Consider the following 18812-nt stretch of genomic DNA (forward strand, 5'->3'; position numbering starts at 1 on the left):
TTCCAGACTGAAGCGCCTAGAACCGCTCGGCCACCAGAGGCCGGCTACTGAATAACAAACAACATTCCAAGACGTTTAGCCTACGGTCCGTCAGCATCCTAAGTTTGCTGCCAAAGGGGTAGCCTAGTCAGTAGGCGCCGGCTCCTATAACGTCGATGCTGTGTAGCGTCGTTGGTTGACGTTTCCAGACACGGGTTCCCTCGAAATCTGTCGAACATTTCTGCGACACCCTGTATACTTCGTGCAATGTGCTAAATACAGCAGATACTGGACAACAATCAATTAGAGCATACTGCTAGAGCCCTTTTTCTGCCAGGCGTTGTAGCTCGGTAATGGACAGTGTTGCCAATCCACTTAAAGGTGAGAGCACTATCATCTGACGATAACATCGTCGACTGCAGAAACAGACACAGATATGTCGCCTTGTGACCGATATTAATGTCTCGTCATCAGTGCTAAGAGAAGCTGAAGAACGCGACATGAAATTAGTTGCAAAAGCGAGACTCGAGACTGGTATGTGCTTTACTTCCTCTTCACCTTTCCCCCTCCAACCCCCCCCCCTCCCCCAACACCCTTGTTTTTGACACTATATAATTGAGGTCTATAGTCCAGTATAGCGTTCCCGTTGTTTAAATATATTCCACGTACAGTAACTTTTTGTATGTTTCCATGTAGATCGAATGCTCTCACAGTCTCTAAATTTATCGTTTCTGAGGACCTTCAGCTGCTCATGAGGATAATACTTATGTTACTATTGGTAGGTAGTGACATTGTCCTTTCTAGATGTTACGTGCTCAGACATACGATAAGTCAAAGAAAAATACATAAAAACCTGTCCAGAATTCGTGCTTTCGAAATGGGCTTCAGTGATTCGAGATGAAGATAACAATAGATGAGCACACTAGTAAGAGTATAAAACATTACTTATATTAATTTAGAATGTGTGATATTAAATATGTACATTTGCAGAATGGGAGGGTGACTGGGACCCATTGAAGTGTGTAACTTGATGGTCTGCCACTCGGGACTGGTACTCCGAGTCAGGGCTGGGGCTCCCGTAGGGTGGCCAAGAAGGTGTGGCAGGCGCTCTCGGCTGGCAGACACTGGCCGAATGCCTCCAGCAGCAGTGGCTCCGTCTGGACCGCCTTCTGGAAGTCCTGGAAGGACACCTTGCCGTCGCGGTCCGCGTCCAGCTTGCGCAGCGCCAGCTCCACCAGGTCCTTCACGCCCTCGTCTGGATCTTCGTCGTTCGGGTGCTTCACCAGGCAGTTCCTGCGCCCACACACACGTATCTAGTTCAGTGGTGGTCAATCTGGTTATTGCCGCCCAATAGTGAACGTTCCAGCTCTCATGGTGAGAGGTAGGCAGTTAGAGATTAAAGATATTTACACTACTGGCCATTAAAATTGCTAAACCAAGAACAAATTCAGATGATAAACGGGTATTCATTGGACAAATATATTATACTAGAACTGACATGTGTTTACATTTTCACACAAATTGGGTGCATAGATCCAGGGAAATCAGTACTCAGAACAACCACCTCTGGCCGTAATAACGGCCTTGATACGCCTGGGCATTGAGTCAAACAGAGCTTGGATGGCGTGTACAGGTACACCTGCCCATGCAGCTTCAACACGATACCACAGGTCATCCAGAGTAGTGACTGGCGTATTGTGACCAGCCAGTTGCTCGGCCACCATTGACCAGAAGTTTTCAATTGGTGAGAGATCTGGAGAATGTGCTGGCCAGAGCAGCAGTCGAACATTTTCTGTATCCAAAAAGGCCCGTACAGGACCTGCAACATGAGGTCGTGCATTATCAAGCTGAAATGTAGGGTTTCGCAGGGATCGAATAAAGGGTAGAGCCACGGGTCGTAACACATCTGAAATGTAACGTCCGCTGTTCAATGTGCCGTCAGTGCGAACAAGAGGTGACCGAGACGTGTAACCAATGGCACCCCATACCATCAAGCCGGGTGATACGCCAGTATGGCGATGACGAATACACGCTTCCAACGTGCGTTCACCGCGATGTCGCCAAACACGGAAGTGACCATCATGATGCTGTAAACAGAACCTGGATTCATCCGAAAAAATGACGTTTAGCCATTAGTGCACCCAGGTTCGTCGTTGAGTACACCATCGCAGGCGCTCCTGTCTGTGATGCGGCGTCAAGGGTAACCGCAGCCATGGTCTCCGAGCTGATAGTCCATGCTGCTGCAAACGTCGTCGAACTGTTCGTGCAGATGCTTGTTGTCTTGCAAACGTCCCCGTGTGTTGACTCAGGGATCGAGACGTGGCTGCACGATGCGTTACAACCATGCGCATAAGATGCCTGTCATCTCTACTGCTAGTGATACGAGGCCGTTGCGATCCAGCACGGCTTTCCGGATTACCCTCCTGAACCCGCCGATTCCATATTCTGCTAACAGTCAATGGATCTCGACGAACGCGAGCAGCAATGTCACGATACGATAAACCGCAATCGCGATAGGCTTCAATCCGACCTTTATCACAGTCGGAAACGTGATGGTGCGCATTTCTCCTCCTTACACGAGGCATCACAACAACGTTTCACTAGAAAACGCCGGTCAACTGCTGTTTGTGTATGAGAAATCGGTTGGAAACTTTCCTCGTGTCAGTACGTTGTGCGTGTCGCCACCGGCATATCACAGCATCTTCTTCTTGTCGGTTAAATTTCGTGTCTGTAGCACGTCATCTTCGTGGTGTAACAATTTTAATGGCCAGTAGTGTATATTAACTTTCCATAAAATTTTGACATAAAGTATTTGGTAAGTATTTATTATTGTATGCTTTGAGGAGGGACGTTCATGAAAAACACACACTATTTAATAGATGCATCATATCCACAATACTGAAGCTACCCAATGAAATTCTGTACTATACTTTACATGAAGTTAACACATTTACTGTTACGGTCTTTGGATTACATGTATCTAACATTTTTATTAAATTTAAAAAAAAATTATTTTTAAGAAATATTATAGGTACATTTTGGTCTGAAACTAGTCAAGAGAATTCTATAAGATTTTCACTGTTTAATCTCTTTGCATACAGTAAGCTTCTCTCCTGAGATTTTTTAAATACATCCAATAGAAGAATTTCAATAATTTTGTTAACTGTAATTCCGTAAATATAAAATTAATCCAGAATTCCAAGCTCTTGGCCCCTATCTCAGCTTAGACTCAGAATTTATAAAATTTTCTCTCGAGACAACATTTAGTGAGTTTATACACATAAGTGTACAAAATTTCATAATTTTGGCCTTCATAGATACTGAGAAAAAGGTACATAATTTTTAAAAAATATCATTTTCAAGAAATGCAAATTAAAGTTGAACCTAATGTTTTTTCTTATGTCATCTCTTCAGAATTCCCCAGATTTGTACTCAGGGTCCTCTTTCCACACAAGGCTCCTCTTCTGGTTTCTCGTTTTCTACCTTCTTTCTTTTACCAGGTCTCCAACTGACTTTGCAGCTGCAAAATGTCTTGAGTGAAATTTTCTATCTTAGAGTCCATTCTCTCTAACACCCTTATCCTCCACATTAAATACGAGGACTGTATCATAAGTTGCAATTCTGACAACTGTAGCAGATGAAAATGTAGTTTAGAGCATCGTTTCCATATGAGTGAATTTAGAGAGTCATTTGAATTCAGGGTTTCCCCACGAACACACGTTTTCATAAGTTCAGGATCCGCCAGCAACCTATACAATCTGGAAGCCTCTCCTGGGGATGTAGGAGTTGCTATCCCTCTGAGTCTGTAGATATTGAAGTGTTGCTTCAAAAAGTGGGCGTCACAGGAAGGTCACGTAACAGATTTAATTATTTTTCAGGCACTTCATAAATGAGTTCATTACTGAAACTTTGAGAACTTATTGTCCACGAGTTCTACAATAAATAAAAAATAACCTGAAAATTGATATTTTCGGTCAGTTTCATGAACGTCCTCCCTTAACCTGCTGCAAGTCTGCTTCATTAATTTCATAATATAAAGTTACGCCCCTATTTTATAAATCACCATTACTGTGTTACTTGTGGACGCATGGAGAATTTTACTAATAATGGAGAAACAAAAATGGGTGGTGGGCAAAAAAGGTTAGCTATCCATGGTCTAATTGTAGCGGCGCACGCCTAGAATTTTACATCACATTCTCAAGTGTTTACTGTAAAACTTCATGATTTTTTAGTTTAAGGAATACAAAACACTAAGCTCTAATTCGGAGGATTTGGTAATTAATAAGTAAAATTAATAAAAGTACCAATTTATATTTCAGTTTTATGTGCAACGCGGGAGCGGCCGAGAGATGATACAGACAGCAACTGTAAAGAAAAGTGAGGCACATGTAAGACGTGGCCGGATTTCATTGTAACTTCATGCGCATACACACCATCGTCAGGTATGTAAATGATCAGATCTGCATTATCTCACAGGTCCAATGGCTACTAGAGTGCATTAGCGTTTTTCGTTTTTAATGTTGCTACCAGACCTCATACGGTATCTATGGGGCTTGAACTGCGTCAGATATTGGGTTATCAATGGAAACGACACACAGATTCCGCCTACTTGTGTGAGAAAGCGTTATCAACGCCCGACAGAATGTGAAAGGAGCCTGAATGTGGATCTCCATTTGGCCGGCTGATCAGATCGTGCAATATGCAAATTTGGGAAGCATTCGGACGTGACTGTGACTTGATGCGGGGCTGCAGGAGAACGTAAGGGCAAACGTGTTCGTCGTCGAGGTTGCTGTTGATCACGACTGACCACCGCAATGGAGGATGGCAACAGTGTGGACCAGCACCTTGCACTCCATCACATCCGAGCCTGCCTTGAGGGAATAAGCAATACACTTCCTGCAGTATTCTGCGCTATCCCGCTCCATTGGTCCGAGAGTAGAGCAGCCGTCTCACGCGTAGCCTGCCGTTAACACCACAGCATAAATGGCTGTGTTCGGAGTTGTCACGTAACTGATAAGCATGTGCTGCTGATGACTTGGCTAGCAACCGTCAGTGAGTACGACGGCGACTTGCAGGAAGATGCCATTCTTCAAATGTTTCGGAGATGCACAGCGATAGTTGAAAAATGGCTCTGAGCACTATGGGACTTAAAATCTGTGGTCATCAGTCCCCTAGAACTTAGAATTACTTAAACCTAATTAACCTAAGGACATCACACACATCCATGCCCGAGGCAGGATTCGAACTTGCGACCGTAGCGGTCACAGCGGTAGTACTCCTCGAATCATGGTGTGGAAAGCCATTGGATATGACTTCAGGTTAAGGCTGGTAGTGTTTGAAGGAATTCTGGCGGCACAGCTGTACGTCATGGGCGTTCTGCGTCCTCATGAATTACTATAGTATTGCGCTGCCATTTATCAATAAGAAAATGTTCGTTCACACACGGCCCCTGCCGCTATGAACTGCCTAAGTGAAGTTGTGATACTCCCGTAGCCAGCAATATCCACAGCTCTATCCCAGATAGTTGTAAATGCAAATGTCGTGTGACTAGGGCCTCCCGTCGGGTAGACCGTACGCCGGGTGCAAGTCTTTCGATTTGACGCCATTTCGGTGACTTGTGCGTCGATGAGGATGAAATGATGATGATTAGAGCAACACAACATCCAGTCCCTGAGTGGAGAAATACTCCGAACCAGCCGGAAATCGAACCCGGCCCCTTAGGATTGACATTCTGTAGCGATCACCACTCATTTACCGGGGGCGGACTCCAGATAGATCATGTGTGGGACGTCAACTCCGTCCTAGTGCCAGTATCTGGGATATGAATATCACAACAATTTTGGGACAACTCCACTCAGAAGAGGGTACAACGGCTTTACTACACCCTTCCCAACCGAATCTGTGCCAGAGGGGGTGGAACGTCACACTGACTGGCCTCATACTGCCAAGTTCTCTGTGCAACACGGCTTTGCTGACCTTGGAGCCGCTACTTATCAGACAAGTAGCTGCTCAGTGGGCACCACTAGGTTGCGTGGGCCCCTGTTCAGTCCTCACACCATGGAAAAATCCCTGGCAATGCTGGCAACACGCGGTTTTCTTTGCGGCGAGATCTATTTACGAAATTTTAATCACCAACTTTCTCTTCCGAATGCGAAAATATTTTGTTGACACCCGCCTATGTAGGGAGAAATGATCATGATAATCAAATAAGAGAAATCAGAGCTCGAACGAAAAGATTTAGGTGTTCCTTTTTCCCACGCGCCATTCGAGAGTGGAATGGTAGAGAAGTAGTATGAAAATGGTTCGATGAACCCTCTGCCAGGCACTTAAGTGTGAATTGCACAGTAACTGTGTAGATTTAGATGTAGATTAACCACGATCCTTCGCACTCCTACGGAAGCGGACAATGATACATAGGTACAGAGATATTTTCTCTTATGATTGTGAGTTGATACGTAGTTGTATTTAAATACTACTAACTGTTGCCAAATTGGAACCTTCCGTTAAAACCTAGTGTTTGTATGAACCCGAATGCCCTGACACGCCAGTACACGCTTGTAAAATAAGGTCGGCCGTTACAACACGCCAGTGTCTGGCAACTTAACGTTGCAGAGGTGCACTTCACCAATTGTTGCAAACATAGTTACATTGGCCATAAAAAGTAGTGCCACTTTGGTCTGCCGACTGCTTTCTTTGGAGCGTAGAGATTTTAATAGCACCGAATACGAACAGCGGCTGTTACTTTTTGGACCACCATGCATAAGTCTACAACCGTTTTCCCATAGGTATAGTCAGCCTCCGAATCACAAAGACCAACAGTCTGGCGGTGTACGTTTACTTGTCTCAGTTTACAACTCTTCCATGTGAATCCTGCATCTTGCCAACTGCTCTTTTTCTATTGGTTACTTGAACCTGTTGTTGATGCTGTTGTTGTTGTTAGTCTTACGTCCAAAGACTGGTTTGATGCAGCTCTCTATCCTGCTCTATCCTGTAAAAGCCTCTTTATTGTTGAAGGGCTACTACAAACCTATATCCTTATGAATCTGCTTACTTTATTCACCTGTTGGTCTTTCTCTACGATTTTTATCCACCACACTTCCCTCCAGTACTAAACTGGTGATCCCTTTATGTCTCAGAAAGTGTCCTATCAACCGATTTCTTCTTCTAGTCAGTTTATGCCACGGATTTCTTTTCATCCCCAATTTCGTCCATTACTTCCTCATTAGCTACGTGATTTACCTATCTGATCTTCAGCCTTTTTCTATAGTACCACATTTCAAAAGCTTCTATTCTCTTATTCTCTAAGCTGTTTATCGTCCATGTCCCATTTTCAAATTTGGCTGCACCCCCATACAAATACTTTCAGAAAAGACTTCCTGACTCTTAAATCTACACCGAAACGCCAAAGAAACTGGTGTAGATATGCGCATTCAAATAGAGAGTTATGTAAACAGGCAGAATACGGAGCTGCGGTCAGCAACGCCCATACGAGGCAACAAGTGTCTGGCGCCGTTGTTAGATGGGTTACTGCTGCTACAATGGCAGGTTATCAAGATTTAAGTGAGTTTGAACGTGGTGTTATAGTCGGCGCACGAGCGAGGGGACACAGCATCTCCGGGGTAACGATTAAGTGGGGATTTGCCCGTACGACCATTCCACGTGTGTACCGTGAATATCAGGAATCCGGTAAAACATGAATTCTCCGACATCACTGTGGATGGAAAAAAAATCCTGTAAGAACGGGACCAACTACGACTGAAGAGATCGTTCAACGTGACAGAACTGCAACCCTTTCTCAAATTGCTGCAAATTTGAATGCTATGCCATCAACAAGTGTCAGCGTGCGAAGTATTCAACGAAACATCAGCGATATGGGCTTTCGGAGCCGAAGACCCACTCATGTACCCTTGATGACTGCACGACACAAAGCTTTACGCCTCGCCTGGACCCGTCAACACGATCATTGGTCTGTTGATAACTGGGAGTATGTTGTCTGGTCGGACTCATCTCATTTCAAATTGTATCAAGAGGATGAATGTGTCCGGGTTTGGAGACAACCTCATAAATCCTTGACCCTGCATACCAGCAGGGGACTAATCAAGCTGGTGGAGGCTCTGTAATGGTGTAGGGCGTCCAACTGAAGTGATATACGACCCCTGATACCTCAAGATACGAACCTGTCTGATCACCTGCATCCGTTCATGTCCATTGTGCTTTCCGAAGGACTTGAGCAATTCCAGCAAGACAATGCGACACCCCACACGTCCAGAATTGCTACAGTGGCTTCAGGAACAGTTTGCTGAGATGAAACACTTCCGCTGTCCACCAAACTCCCCAGACATGAAAATTATTGAGCATATCTGGGATGGCTTTCAACGTGCTGTTTAGAAGAGATCTCCAACTCATCGTGCCCTTACGGATTTATGGACAGCCTTGCAGGATTCACGGTGTGTATTCCCTCCAGCACTACTTCAGACATTAGTCGAGTCCATGCCACGTTGTGTTGCGGCACTTCTGCGTGCCCGCGGGGGCCCTGCACTATAGTAGGCAGGTGTTCCAGTTTCTTTGGCTATCAGGGTATATTCGATGTTAACAAATTTCTCTTCTTCAGAAATGCTTTTCAGGCCATTGCCAGTCTATGTTTTATTTCCTCTTTACTTCGGTCATCGTTAGTTATTTTGCTGCCCAAATAGCAAAACTCATCTACTACTTTGTGTCTCGTTTCCTAATCTAATTCCCTCAGCAATCCCCGATTTTAATTCGACTACATCCAATTATCCTTGTTTTGCTTTTGTTAGTGTTCATGTTATATCCTCCTTCCAAGACACTGGCCATTCCGTTTAGCTTCTATTCCAAGACCTTTGCCGTCTCTGACAAAATTACAATGTCATCTACAAAGCTCAAAGTTTTTATTTCTTCTCCTTCTCATGCCTATTCCAAATTTTTCTTTGAGTGCTCAGTGCCCAGATTCAATAACATCAGGAATAAACTACAACTTTGTCTCACTCCCCTCTCAACCGCTTCTTCCCTTTCATGCCTCTCGATTCCTTTAACTGTCGTCTGATTTCTTTACGAATTCCAAATAGTCTTTCGCTCCCTTGTTTTTACCGGTGCTTAATCTTAATGAAAGTGCAAGAGCTAGGGGCAATGGTAATTGCCCCTGAATGTAAATAGGAAGCTGATGGCTGAAGTCATGACCGGGACAGGAAGCTGTGAGGCAGGTGGCCATTTTAATAAAGAAAGGCAGCAACGGGTGGAGACCTATTACAAAGCTACAATCAAACAAGCGACATGCCGATATTGCATATCTTTAATATGGCCGTTGTGGTGCTATTGTGGTGCTATAATGAAAGTATGAAAACTTACTATCAAATTTTAAGAGCATTCCGCTTAAAGGGTAGAGAAGAAAACACTCTAGAAAAAATTACGATGAACAGGTCGTGACCATTGGTTAAAAAAAAAAATACATGATACCTGCTAATGGCGTATTTATTACAAAGAGGGGACATTTGCAGGTAGCAGCGAAGATGTGGGTAGATTCTGTTGGCGTAATCGAAAGTCGGGAGTAAGGCTACTATGAGATTAACCAGGAAGCGGGGCGTCTTCACTGTGCGACTGACCACAACAGTGCGTCGACAGGGCATCGGTCAGATCAGTAGGGGCCTCAACCGGCTCGCCAAACGGTTTTCCTCCGTTGACAGTGCTCTGTCTGGTCAAGCCGTGCTCACGTCAGGTCCTTAGTAAAGTCACTTGGCAGGTAGTCTGCAGCCGGATATAGAATGGTCAATACGACTTTCAGTGACTAGTTCGAGTTAAATTGTATTTAGCTCTGAATGCTTTCAACGTAAAGGCCGACGGAACATCAGCTCTCAAGGTAATGTAGGTTAACTGTCGTGAGTGTACAGAACACAATACTGCATGTTTAAATATGCAATTACCCTATTAGAAGAAGGTGTTACACAGTGAAGGTTCAAAAGTATGCCTGCAAGAAGCCAAATAAATGTATGTACATTAAATGAATAAAGATATGCTGTCTGCAAACTCCGCTTACTCTCGATTTGATTCTGCAGCGTATCTTGCTGTCTAGCGGTTTCTCGTTACAAACAGCCTTTTAAAAGTAATGTATGCATCGCTAGACAACTGTTGAGATTTCCACACTCACTGTTGCATTAAAAGGATGTAACCATGTGAATTTATTGGTAGGGGCACAAACATCCTGCTTGTCCCAGTATTACACGCAACATAAGATGGATCGTCAAAGAATATATATCTCGCTATACTATGCTACCCCAGGAGGCTGTCGAATGCGGGAACAAGACGTTTTAGTACGACATTTCTCTCTACGCCGAAGAGTGTTGTTAGAAATGACATTCGATTTAGATCAAACTAGCGATACTATTAATATAATATTTCTTGTTACAAACTAACTAAAAGATACCATAATAATAAAATTCCTGAAATTGTTTTATAGTTAGATGAATTTTCATTGTAGAATTTTAAATTACACGCTGATGAGAATGCCGAACGAAATAATTATCTTGATGATGCATATACGATATTTCTACGTTATTACTGCGCTCACCGGAAAAAATTTCCACCTGTTTTTACGGCTGTAATCTGGCCGTCTGTAGTTGGCACACTGGAAACCTGCAGTGGAACCTGATTTGCATTTCAGGTGAAAGTTCCAATTGCCCTTGAAAATTATGTTCGGTAATCGAACGTTCCACGCTTGGTACAGCAAAAACGCAAATAAAAAACCAGCTGTGGTACACGAGGAACGTTTTAAAGTTGTCTGTTAAGTCCATAAAAATTGTTTCCAAACTGTCAGGCTGCTACCACAAAAAAAATCGTATGTACTAAATGAGAAGTACTAGTCATCAAAAATCTACAGGATATATGGCCTGCCCTGCGCGGCATTCAGGCGGAAGATTACATAATCTGTGAATTATGTATTTCAGGTAGAGTTACTTCGATACCAGTGAGACTAAATTCTGAAAAATATAAGCAGCCTGCCGAATGAAAAACGCCAAATTCGACCACATACAGTATCATGGGACAGCGTTATTTGTTGTAATCAAAATTTCGGGATGCCCAAATAGATTTCTTACAACAAAGTAGTGACATCCTTGAGAGTGTACTATTCTTGAATTTATAACTCAGCCGACTCTATCTCATGATTCTTAATCGTTCATTAGAATAATACACAGTCCAGTCACATTAATGTGAACATTCCTATGATCGACGTCAACGTGCAAAAACCACTCACAGGTGACAGTGGCAGAATTGGCAGTGGAGGGTATACATAAAGCGTGTCCGGGCGAAGCGGAAAACAGTGCAGACGTTGTCGTAATGCGGATACAGGGTGACCTATCTGATGTCGAAAAGGGTATCATCATTGGCTTTTGGGCCTAGGTTGAAAGCATTCCCGAAATGGGTAAGTTTGTAACTGTTGGCGTGCCGCCTGGTTAGAGTATACCTTGCGTGGCGAAATGGCGCTATTCAAAACGGTGCCGAGGTAACTGTGGCGCATCGCTGGCAATAAATTAGACACGTGAACGGCGGCTAATAGACGTGCAACTGTTGAGCAATGTACTGCCCAGATAACCAACGAGCTGTTAACGACTGTTCGGCGAACTTTGCTACGTATTGACCACCGCAGCATGCGCTTGGCTCATGCACCCATGCTGGCTGCTGTTCATCAGCTACTAAAACTGGAATTTGCACGCTAATACCGCAACTGGGACTCCCACTGAGGTGGCCTTTTACGATGAATCACGTTTCATTCTCCATCGGACAGATGGCCGTTGGCGTTACTGCCTGAAACGTCTGAAAGCAAACACTGTGCAACAATCTTCAGAAGGGTACAGGTCGGAGGGCATTCCCCTGGATGATCTCATCGTTCTAGAAGGCACAGTGAATTAACACAAGTATGCATCTATCCTTGGGTATCATGTCTACCGCTAAGCGTAGTTCCCACCCTCCCCCAACCTCTCCCCCGCCCCTTCACCCTACACGGTGGCATCTACCAGCAGGACAATGCAATGTGTCACACAGCTAGCACTGTACGTGCGTGGTTCGGAGGGTGCCAGGATGAGTTAACAGTAGCTCCTGGCTACAAAACTCCGCGTCTATAAACCCAGTCGAGATTCTGTGGGACCGCCTCGGTCGGGATATTCGCACCACTGATCCTCAACGAAGAAACTGTAAGTAGGCTGTTTATGTTTTCTTATTGGCAACGTTACGTAGCGCTCTGTATGAAAATCACTGGCTGTGCTGTGTGCAGTCTGTGGCTAGTTTGCATTGTTGTCTGCCATTGTAGTGTTGGGCAGCTGGATGTTAACAGCGCGTAGCGTTGCGCAGTTGGAGGTGAGCCGCCAACAGTGGTGGATGTGGGGAGAGACATGGCGGAGTTTTGAAATTTGTAAGACTAGATGTCATGAACTGCTATGTATATTATGATTTTTCAACACTATTAAGGTAAATACATTATTTGTTCTCTATTAAAATCTTTCATTTGCTAACTATGCCTATCAGTAGTTAGTGCCTTCAGTAGTTTGAATCTTTTATTTAGCTGGCAGTAGTGGCAGTATTGCAGTAGTTCGAGTAACGAAGATTTTTGTGAGGTAAGTCATTTGTGATGGTATAGGTTAATGTTAGTCAGGGCCATTCTCTTGTAGGGATTACTGAAAATCAGATTGAGTTGCGCTAAAAAAATATTGTGTCACTTTAAGCACAGTCAAGTATAATTGTTGTAAGGGGACGTTTCAAAACGTACCGCGGCTGGCCACGGCACTGGAGTCGTCATGGCTCCATACCCGTGATTATACCTTCCAGAACCTCACTGACTGTTATCCTGCACGTCTTGTAGCTACCTGCATTTATTCAGGCTTTTGACAGGTGGTCACGTTAATGTGACTGGGAAGTGTATATAAGAATACTGAATGAAAAAGTAGAGTAAGGTTCGATATGGGAAATGCGAAAATACTCATAACCAATTCTCAGCTTACGTTTCGTGACGAATCGGACCATAGGAGAAAACAAGAATGAATTTACAGAGTCTTTGAATGTGGCTGAAACACTGGACTCGTATGCAGGAGAAAGAAAGTTCATTTCTCTGCCTGACTATGCTGGTTCAGGATTTCATGTAACTTCCCTAAATTTGAAATAGGCCAGTCGCTCTCTGTGTAAGGTGGCTATAATTTCGCACCTTACAAGAACTCACCCACATACTTTGCCGTGATCTACATTAACGCTTATTGCATGAAAGGTGACGGAGTGTCTTTACTATAAAAACGGCGTAATGAATGATTGGCTATACTAGTAGAGGTTGGAACGCCAGTGGAGATGAAATGGTAGGCAGAACTCAAGCTCTGGGTGGAAGGCCCGCATAGCTGTTGGCCTCGCTTAAACACAGCAAGTAGCTTGACGAACATCGTGGCACCTGAGCTCTGGTGCACAATAGGGTGGCAGCTGGCTGCTATTGTAGTAGAGGCCAGAAGGATCACCGGATAATACTTCCGAACGCTGAAAATCTTGAACGCAGGTGAGAGGAACGAAGAAGCGGCACCTCTGAAACCACGCAGGCTGTGTTATTTCCAAGGATTTTTACTCAGAAGCATACCATTGTACGAGTACAGGGTTTTACTCGCACTGGACGACAGAAGGGGTGGTCAGCGTTCGGAAGAATCTGTAGAGAGGGTGGAATATTCCGTGGTTTCGGGAATTTGATTAGTTTTCGGAATTACGATGGTGGGGAGCTGAGCCTTGCTGGGAGGCCAGCTGTGGAGAGACGAGGCCTTCCGTTGTGAGCGCCCGTGTGTGACGGTAGCTCGATATCAGCTTTGTTGGTACAGACGGACATGCTGTCTTTGCTCTCAGGAGAGTTTATGTTGCGGACCTATACGATTCTGGACTTCACCTCCGGGTTGGAAGTCGTCGTTGAGTACGCAGCGTTCAGTAATTGAGAGCACTTCCTCTGCCTATACTTCCGTTGAGACGTAATCTGAACTCCGTCCTTGTTGCCTGGAGTTAGCGTTTCTCGTCTGTAGAACACAGAGAGTACAAGACACCTTTATAGTATATTAGTCAGAGGACCGCCTTCTGTCGTCCTAATATTTGAAAGAGTTTATTTGTGGCTGGAGTTCTTCCTCGACCTTGTCCAACTGAGTTAGTGCTGCGTCCGCAGTGACCCAGCCGCCTTACGCGATGGCATATGCAATCAGGCAGCATTCATTCTCTTCGGAGACTCTCTATATGGCTACATCAATCGCAGTGGTGTACGCAGAACCGGGACCACGTGATGCAACTCTTGTCTCCAGTGCTGGCGGTGAGCGCACTCTCTCGACGCACGTCTCTCCCTGATGCACCATCAAGAGAAGCTGCTATAACTGTCGCCATGCTGACAGTCCGTAGTTCTCCAGACATCGGCGCAATGTCCTTGTGGATACCTATCTCCCTACAATCAAGCCCTTTACCCGACGCAATGTACGTGATGAGGCTGTACAAACCTGCATGGTCGAGCAAACAATATGTCTCCTTTGATGCGCTAGTCGCGTGACTCTGTTCAGATACTGAATAGCGATCCTCCTGAACCCATCAATTCCTTACTGCCATGGCAGCCGTGGTGACCCTACCAATGTGAACAGCAATATCGCAGAAAGATATAACGCAGTCGCGACAGACCACGATCCTGCCACTGTCGAATTCCGACACGTACTGGTAAACATTCATCTTTCTTATACGAAACATAACACGATATTATTGCAAGCAAACAACATTCAAATACGATTTATGAATGAAAAACACATTGCGGAATCTTTTCTTTTATACAGATTGTAAGTGGTGTAACTCCTATCTGCTTTGTGTGGTTCCATTTTCAGTGCTAATCATTTTCATATCCAATCATGTACACCGATTGACAAACAAAGTGAAACACTCAGGAGAGGAAAGTCAAGGAAATGAAACTTCAAGTGTTGTGAAGGTGTGTGATGTTATATCAGTGATTACAAAATCGAGTAAAACTACAAAGAAGTTGATAGTATGAACCCACTTATCAGTATACCGTTGCATACCCTCTGGTCTGCGGGCATGCACTGATTCGGTTGAGAAGGAGGATGTCATAAAGTCGTTGTATCGTCCCCTGGGGCATGCTGGCCTGCAACTGTTGTAGCCGGTTATTAATATCTGGTATATTGGCACTGGGATGTAGCTGACGTCCGAGCTCGTCCCACACAATTTCTATTGCTTACGTATCTGGGGATCTTACTGGTCAGCAGACAGAAGACCGAGAAATGTGCCGTATGTGGATGAGCATTATCCTATTGAAAAATTGCACCACCATACTGTCGCACGACAAATAACACATGAGGACTCAGGATGTCCTTGACATGCTCCTCCACCATCAGAGTTCCCTCAACACTACCAGCCGTGGCCTGAAATCATACCCGATGGCTCCCTACATCATGACATCAAGTATGCTCAGCTGAAACGATTAGCATTTCAGTCACCTCGGTTCAGCATGTGTGCTGTTGCCTAATAGACACAAGGTCCGCGCCGGCACTTGTGACCGAGCGGTTCTAGGCGCTTCAGTCTGCAACCGCGCGACCGCTACGGTCGCAGGTTCGAATTCTGCCTCGGACATGGATGTGTGTGATGTCCTTAGGTTAGTTAGGTTTAAGTAGTTCTAAGTTCTAGCGGACTGATGACCCCAGATGTTAAGTCCCATAGTGCTCAGAGCCATTTGAACCAACCACTAGGTCCGCCATGGGGCCTGATAACGTATTCCATGTGTGATGGCATCGATACGTATAAGGCACGAATGGCGTCCTGTGACAGAGCCATCCATCACCTGGTTCCAAAGTTCATCTGTGGTTATTGGCAATGGATCACAGCATTGCACGCGTCATATCATCCTATCACTTAACTTTCGACTAATGACAAGTCGGGTGACTTGGCAGTCCAGGGCAAAAGGCTGACATCCTGTGAACCAAGATGGCACGTGTTCGTGCAGCAACATGTGGTCGACCATTGTCTTGCTTGAAAACGGCGTCTGGGGTGTTATGCAGAAAGAGTATGGCTACGGCTCACAGGGTGTCATTCGTGTTGGTCACACTGGTGACAGTGCCCTGGACACGCACCAGCTGTGATTTGTGGTTGTACCCAATAGCAGACACACGATAAGGCATTCTGTTGTCACTGTATGTCTTGCGCAAATACAATCACTGTGATGCCACTTCCCGTGTCTGTGGCGAACCAAACTGCGGCCGTCATTTTCAAACAAATGGAATTTGGATTCGTCCGAAAACTCTAGCTGATGCCATTCCTGTCCGTAGTGGCGTTGTTCCATACACCATTGTCGTGTAGCAAGTTTCTGCACATTCGTCAGAGGCAGGCGGAGATGTGGACGACATACACTTAACTCGAGACGCAAAAACGTCGACAGATACCCCTGATAGTGTACGATGTGTTACGCTTTTCAACTGCAGCGCCAGAGCAAAGGAGGACGAAGATCTATCCTGCAGTACAATTCCGATGAGGTGTGGATCTTCTCAGAGGGTGGTCAGGGTGGTCCGACCTGACCCATCTCGTCGTTCTAGGGCATTCCGAGAACCATGCTGCACACACCCATGGCACTACCGAAATCCTCCGTCCTAAACGAGCAGCAATTACTCGGATGCCGGCCGCTGTGGCCGAGCGGTCCTAGTCGCTTCAGTCCGGAACTGCGCCACTGCTATGGTCGCAGGTTCGAATCCTGCCTCGGGCATGGATGTGTGTGATGTCCTTAGGTTAGATAGGGTTAAGTAGTTCTAAGTCTAGGGGACTGATGACCTCAGATGTTAAGTCCCATAGTGCTTAGAACATTTGAACAATTACTTGGATGGATGCATCATATTCTCTCATGCCAATAATGCGCCCTGTTTCAAACTGAATGATTTGACGGTACAGTCCGCGAATACGACAGAGAGGTATCCTGCACATCTGCTAGAGTCACACTGATCATTTACGTTAAGTTTAGAGAGACAACGAGACCCGCAGGCACATTTTACCGGCAGTGGGTGTTGCGCCACGGTATCAGTGTTGACCTTGAACTCATTGGCCGACATGGTTCATGTGCTAATCATTTCTGCAGAACATACTAATGTACAGTTTGTAACGCCGCAAATGCATATCCTCCTATTTCCATCTACTGTACTATAATTTGTTTTCCTTATTTTTGCTACCTCAAGATATGACATTTCTGTCTCTTTATATATTGTAATTGTTTTACTGTTTGTATATATATATATATTTATGCACTCATGTCGATGTATAATTGGTTTGTTTCGTAAATATTATTTGTATTTTTACGCTGGGTCTTGCCTAGGGAAAACTGCTATCGAACGATTACATCGATGGGTCGTGTGAAGAATCAAAGTGTGTAGGATCTTTGGTAGTGTTAACTCTGCCGCGTGGAGCGCGGGCAGAGAGAGTCTGGCTGGAGTAGCGAGTGGAGCAGGTGTGTTGTGCGACGCTCCCGCGAGTTGCCGCGCTTTCGGGGTTTGGCAGCATGTAATTGCGCTCGACTCGCGATGATAGTTTCTGACATGGTGTCGCGGACGGGAAGCATTAGCTGGCGCACATCAAGAGCCCGTTTCGCCTGGTGACCGTGTCGAGAAGAAGGCGCGCCAACATCCAGCTTCTGCAACAGCGACGGCCGACAATGAATGACTGTCGCCACCTCCTCGATCGACGGCTTCAAACCTTCAATCAACCAACAAGGAAGACTAAAAGCATATAAAGTTTCAGAACTGTATGGCAGACCTCAGCTTTTCAAATTGTTCCATTTGCCTCGCAAAATTACAGCAACTTAGCATGAACCTTTGTTGCTCATTGTCCCAATTGCATTGCCAAGCAGGGTCCCTTCCTTTTCCGAAATGAGCCCGAGGGTCGTTGAAATTCAAACGCCAGCATCATTCGATTTCACTGCTTTAATTTCAAAGTTCAGCTGGCTACAATATTTAGATTGCACAAGCACAAATTAAGAGTGCGAGTTTTGTTAACGTATTTTAGTTACCTGTGACTGCAGCTCAGCTTGGTACGTACTAAATTTTACTATTGTTAATTGTTCAGAGTCATTTAATTCAAGTTCAAAGTTAATTCTCTTATTTCTAAATTGCGTAGATTCAAGTAGCTTTTGAAATGATTGTTGAGGTAGTCCAAGACTAACCTTATTTTACTGAATGTCGATGTGCTTCAGAAAGAAAGCTCACTATTAACTTCAGTCACTAAATTAACTTTCGATTTTCCAGTTTTATTAATTCTTTTGCTAAATTAAGTCAGAGTGTAGCGAAATTTATTACTTCTGACAAACTTTCAGTTTTCACACTACACGTGTCAACCTTCAGCTGCCACACTTCTAGTGCTAATTATATGTGTAATTACCTTTCTTTTTCAGTTACTATAGTAATTGTCCTTAGGACTGGCGACCGTAATTTCCCCCAAATCTCAAATATCTAATTACCGCTAGTTAATTGTTAACGTAACGGCCGCACATTTACTTTCTTCATTAACTTTACCCCTTTTCAAAATTAATTTCCACCAGTTTCATTTGCATTTTTCCTTTCATTTAGATGTAATCCTTTCCTCCCTCTTTACCGACAGATTAACTTCGGTGACGATTGCTTTTCCCAAATTTCCATTAGGTACACGCGGTTTAATTTTTCACTGTCATTAAGGTCGATAAGTGAGGGGGAGGTTACACGTGGCGACCTGGTGACAGGACAATCTTCAAATTTGAGGTTGTTCTGGACACGAATTTTGCATTGTACAAATCTCGTAACAAAGTACTGGTTACG

General features: G+C 44.6%; 1 protein-coding gene across 1 annotated transcript in view; it reads right to left on the minus strand.

Moving 5' to 3' along the window:
• Window positions 1-583: 583 nt before the first annotated feature.
• Window positions 584-18812, minus strand: part of LOC126414947 (calaxin-like) — a 117304-nt gene continuing 99075 nt past the window's right edge. Inside the window, exon 4 of the mRNA XM_050083392.1 lies at window positions 584-1272. Coding sequence (XP_049939349.1) covers window positions 1041-1272 — 232 coding nt within the window. The 3' untranslated portion in view covers window positions 584-1040. The remainder of the gene's footprint in view (window positions 1273-18812) is intronic.

The sequence above is a fragment of the Schistocerca serialis genome, chromosome 1, assembly GCF_023864345.2.
Source record: "Schistocerca serialis cubense isolate TAMUIC-IGC-003099 chromosome 1, iqSchSeri2.2, whole genome shotgun sequence".
NCBI classification, from domain to species: domain Eukaryota; kingdom Metazoa; phylum Arthropoda; class Insecta; order Orthoptera; family Acrididae; genus Schistocerca; species Schistocerca serialis.